Below are 5,507 nucleotides of genomic sequence, written 5' to 3' on the forward strand. Positions count from 1 at the left end.
ATGCAACTGAGCATAAAAAAAACGGTTTATGGACTAATGCAGGATTTGGTTAAACATTTAAAAACATGGCGGACGCTTTTAGCGCCCACTAATCCTCTTAGGATAACAGCAGCTTCATTGACTTCTAATTTCGTGTAAAGTTGTCAGATGGTCAGAGTATGTGCTGTAAGACGAACAACCGCAGCTCGTGCGTGTCTGTGTTATTTCTAACAGGAGCTGAATGATGATCTGTATCAAAAGATAGCAGCAGAGATGAACCTGTCAGAAACAGCTTTCATCACCACAATCAACCCTGCTGACACTTTCACAACTGGTAACTGCAATTTAACACATTCCTGATGTCAGATATTAAGTTAACATATCAATGATTTAAACAGAAATGCACCTTTTTATGTTTGGACAACATCTCATGAAAATGTTCCTCAGTATTTGATAGTAGCTGATGTTCCAAGCTTTCACATCATCTGATAAAACTAACAACAACATGATGTTTCACTCTTCATACAAGAGCTGGAATATTATTAGTGACATGATATTTGTAGGATAAACTTTAAAAGGACTTAATGCTTTAGTATTATTATTTTGTGAACTGCTGACTGTTGTTACACAACTTATTTCCCCTTTTCTTCCCTTTCTCATGAAGTTGTACCCGTAAGTCATTGTGACGGTTACATACGTTACATATCAGCTCTCCATCTTTATCTTTCACAACAGTGGCCTAAAATGTACTAGTTTAATCATTTTTATGTTACCCACCATGTAAAACCATACAATTTGAAAGTAACTAGTGATTTAAGTTGATATAATAAAATACACAGCTGAAAAGATTATGAGTGGAATCAGAAAGTGCCATACATTTAAAAAGAAACAAAACAACACTTAAATGCAGATATTTTTCAAAGCAGAGTAAAATCATAGTATGTCAGTAGTGATATATTCACATATTTTAGAAAAAGATGGTCTTGAAGGCAACATTAATGAATTACAGCTACATCTGTGGACATTCTGTGATAAGAAACAAAGGCAAATGATCTAAGGTTGAAGGTGTTTTACTTTATTTTATATTTTAAGAATATAATAGCTGAGTATGAGGTGAGTTACAGTAGTCTTTTTACTTTAGGAAGTGTGCTCAAACTAAAGCAACTTGTGTAGTCAGCAGTTTGAAACACGCAGTGACGTTAAACACACAGCTACGACTTCCATTGATTCAAGTTGAATGAACAAATTAGTCTGAGCTGTCACATTTAAAAATGCAGCAGAAAACACCAAAGGGTTGTAGCAAGCGCATACAGCTTGAGAATATCAAGAATGTTTGATATCTTAAAAGACGAGATGCTCGCCTGAAGTTATGATGTGATCGACAGGTTCAAGGTTTCGCCTCCGATGGTTCACACCAACAACTGAAGTGAATCTGTGCGGTCACGCCACCCTGGCCTCTGCAGCCGTGCTGTTCCAGCATAAAAGTAAGACTCAACAAATACTGCTGGGGACGAGACAGTATCAAAGTTTACGACAATCACCGTGTGCAGCGTTATCATGATAAGGACTGCTGTTAAAGGATTTAAAATGTGTGAAAAATTAGCAAACACCACTTTTATAAATTTGAATCACTCAATCAGGACTAGAGAAATTGCATTTCCTGCAAAAATGTAGTGCAAATACTTATTGCTAATGAACTTGCTGAAAAACAGCTGAAATTAGCTAAAAACATGCTGAAATGTAGCTGAAAAGGAAGAACAAACCAAGTTAGCTGAAGAAAGCAGAAGGACACATATTTGCAGAATTTGGTTTATATAGGCAGAAATTAGCACAACAATGAGTAAATTAGCTCTAAAAGCTGAAATTAGCTAAAAATACCCGAAAAGGTAGAAAGAAAGGTGAAAGAATAAAAAAAAAAGGTGCTACTGTTCGGTGTATTGTTTTTGTACTAGTAGTGCTTTGCATATTTTTAGTTAAACGTTTTTCTGAGTTCATATCTTAGATCTTATTACAGTTTTTCTTTTGCATTTTATACTTTTGTTGGATGTCACTGGGACCCTGTGTACACAATGTTGTTCCACCACATGTACCACATGTGGTGCGTATGACAAATAAAGAAACTCTGACTCTCTGACTCTGAAGAAGCTTACATAACCAGAAGGAAGTGGAGAGAGTATAATTGTGCCCAATTAGGCTGAAAGAAGCAGAAATTAGCACAAAAAAAGTAGAAATTATCTGAAAAAGCTGAAATTAGCAAAAGTAGCTGCAAAGTAGCTAAAAAAGCAGAAAGAAGTCTAAATTAGCAGAAGTGGAGAGAGCACTTTCTTGGTGAATTAAGTTGAAATAAAAAGGAGTGCAAAAATTGTGAAATTAGCTGAAAAGGCTAAAATTATCATAAAGCAGCTAAATAGTTGCTGAAATAACTGAAACTAGCATAAATAACCACGGTAAACTGAAAGGAGCATAACAAGCTGAAATTAGCAGAAATAAGTTAATCAGAGTCAGAGAGATTTATTTGTCATACATACCACACGTGATACGAGGTGGGACAAAACTATGTACATAGGGTCCCAGTTACATCCAAAAAACCCACAAATTGTAAAGAAGAACATTAGTAAGATCCAATTCATGAACTAAGAATATACTACATTCACTAAACTAAGAATACACAAAGCACTAATGGTGCAAAAACAACGTGCCAAAACATAACTTAATTAGGCTGAAAGTAGCAGAAATTGCCATGAAAAACTGGAATTTATCTGAAAACAGCTGAAATTAGCTAAAAAATACTAACAAGCTAGCTGAAAAGGTAGAACAAGCTTCGATTAGCAGAAGAACACGTTTGCCCATTGGCAGAAAGAAGCAGAAATGAGCACGAAAAAGTGGAAATTATCTTAAAAAAGCTGAAATTAGCACAAAAAAACAAAACAAAACAAAACAACAACAAAAAAAAAAAACAGTTGAAGTAGCTCAAAAAATCTGAAAGAAGCTTAAATTACCAGAAGGAAGTTGAGAGCACATTTTTTTACTGAATTAGGCTGAAAAAAGTTAAAACAAGTGCAAAAAATATAGAACTAACTGAAAAAGCTAAAACAAGCATACAAACAGCTAAATAGTAGCTGAAAAAGCAGAAAAAGTTGAAACTTGCAAAATAAGAAAGGAGCATAACAAGTTGAAATTAGCAGAAATAAGTTAGAAGGAGCACAAAAATGTTGTAGTTAGCAGAAATAATCTAAAAGGAGCACAAAACAGCTGAAAGTAGCTGAAAAAAGTTTAAATTTGCACAAAGCTGAACCAGAATAAAATGAGAATGGAGCAGTAAAAGGCTGTAAACAGATCTAAAGATATGAAGGGTGTAAAATGAGCTCAATTCATTTTCTATGTGAAAAAAATGTGGCAGAAAATGATAAATATTTCAAAAAGCTAAAGTTGCACCAAAACCAAAGGTCATAGCAACCTTTTACTGAACGAGCCGAACATTTTGACATATGATTTGTTGAAATAGCACAAAAACTGTGTAACAAGAACAATGCCAAAAAAACATACGGAAGAAAAATGGATCACAACGGTGTGAATGCTTCACAAACATTCACACCATGATTGAGTTCTTCTGGTGTTTACTGTAAGGAAACAAGATGTATTACTGATATTAAACACTGTTAAAAGTCATGAAGAATTTGTTGCAAAGTTATTTTTTTGCACAATGTAAGGTTTTAGTGTTGAGCAAGAAAGGAAAACGTGTGTTTATCATGTTTACTATTTGTGCTCCATCAGAGAACGTTAATCCAACACTGGTGTTTGAGACCAGGAGTGGAGAACTGGCTGTTACACGGAAAAAGGATGGATTCAGCATGGACTTTCCTCTGAATCCTCCCACCCAGGAGGTACACGACACAAACACAGCAGGGAAAAATATGTCAACGCAAACAATCCAGGTTTTCACCATTTCCCCCCTTAAGTATGGATGAGATTTAAGAATTTAATGTTCAGTTTAAAATTCAGTAAACATATAAGTGCCATTTACAACTTTAGCTGAAATATCACAAATTGTGCACTTTGTTTTTTTCTTTTCTTGTATTTTTACTGAGAGACATTAAATAAGTTTGGGCTAATTTAGAATAAAACGTAAAACATTAAAATACTGTTACTAAAATATATATATTTTTAAATTCTCAGGATCCTGATGACTTCAAAGACATTATAAAGGTACGAAATTACATTTGTACAAGTCATAAGCTCATCTACATGAATACTGTTCAGTGTGTAATTACAGTTGGTGCGTTTAAACGCGTGGATGTATTTTCATGGAATACAGGTTGCAGTTGGAAACCTCCCAGTTCAGGGTGTTTTTCTGAGCACAAATGTGAAGAAGCTGATGATTCGGCTGTCTGACGGCTGCGACAGGTTTGTCTCTAACCTCTTCCTGTTTTATGAGCAGCGCCAGTCTCTTCTCGCACTCACTGTAAATGTCTGAATCGGAGAAAATGTTTTAATTTCTCCCAAAGTTGGACAGAAATTTAAACCTCTGACCTTTCTGACGTACTTCTCAAACAGCACTGAACTGTGTATGCGTATAATCTTTAGGTCAGTGCTAACGGGTCTGAAAGTTGACGCCGCTGCTCTCCTGAACGTCGAGACAAACGGAAGAGTCAAATCAATTATTGTCACCATGAAAGGTAACCAGGACAGCATAACGCACCAACACAAGAAGCTGTAATTTCACATAAACTTGTTTGCTGCTCATTTTCAAGTATTTTATATTTGGCTGTTGTTGAACGTCTTTTCTCATTAGCCTTAAACATGAATAGTACTGTTAGGACTTGAGTCGCAGAACATCTTTTCCTTCAAATATTTTCACAGGGTCACCAGACTGTCAGCCGGGGTATGACTTCTACTCCAGGAACTTTGCCCCCTGGGTTGGGATTGCAGAGGATCCTGTCACCGGTAAGATGATCGCCATCATTAGTCACTATGGCTTCTAAAAAAAAACAGATTTGATATAACTGAGGTTTAATTTGTACTTTTTCTGCTGTACATGGTCACCTGCGTATTATGGTAGTATAGAAGTACTCACGCAGACAGTATAGTTGTGTGTTTTGTGAAAGGAATTTGTAAAGACTGTGGATTTTCTATTCTGGAAGGTTCAGCACATACTGTCCTGGGAAGCTACTGGTCAAAAGAACTAGGAAAAAAGAAAATGTTAGGTAAGTTTTAAAATTAAATAAACCAAACCTCAGATGAATAACACAAAATACATGTATGTGGTATACAAAACCAAAGCTTGATTGCACAAAAAATAGTTTTTTTCCTTATGAACAAAGTCCATGCTCAATAATCCAGGTACACAATTCAACAATTTTCAGTCAGTTCATCTGGACAGTTTCTTTTTTTTGTGCTGAAACGTTTCACCTTCCATCCAGAAGGCTTCATCAGTCAAGGAAACACTCAACACAAAACTGATTCTTCCCCCAAACAGCTTACTCCAAAGAGGAACAAACCAGTTATGTTGGTGCTAAGATGGTGTCTTT

The 5,507-nt window shown here is 35.6% G+C and overlaps 1 protein-coding gene across 1 annotated transcript; it reads left to right on the plus strand.

Annotated features, from left to right (window-relative positions):
- Positions 1 to 213: 213 nt before the first annotated feature.
- Positions 214 to 5,183, plus strand: pbld (phenazine biosynthesis like protein domain containing; the record flags this gene model as incomplete). Its single annotated transcript, XM_037678028.1, is given in 8 exon segments — positions 214 to 313; positions 1,365 to 1,463; positions 3,754 to 3,863; positions 4,156 to 4,185; positions 4,295 to 4,383; positions 4,564 to 4,655; positions 4,840 to 4,923; positions 5,121 to 5,183. Coding segments are annotated over 8 exon segments (667 nt in total), but the record flags the coding sequence as incomplete, so codon positions are not given.
- Positions 5,184 to 5,507: the final 324 nt, after the last annotated feature.

The sequence above is a fragment of the Nematolebias whitei genome, chromosome 6, assembly GCF_014905685.2.
Source record: "Nematolebias whitei isolate Nwh7 chromosome 6, NemWhi1, whole genome shotgun sequence".
In the NCBI taxonomy this organism is placed as follows: domain Eukaryota; kingdom Metazoa; phylum Chordata; class Actinopteri; order Cyprinodontiformes; family Rivulidae; genus Nematolebias; species Nematolebias whitei.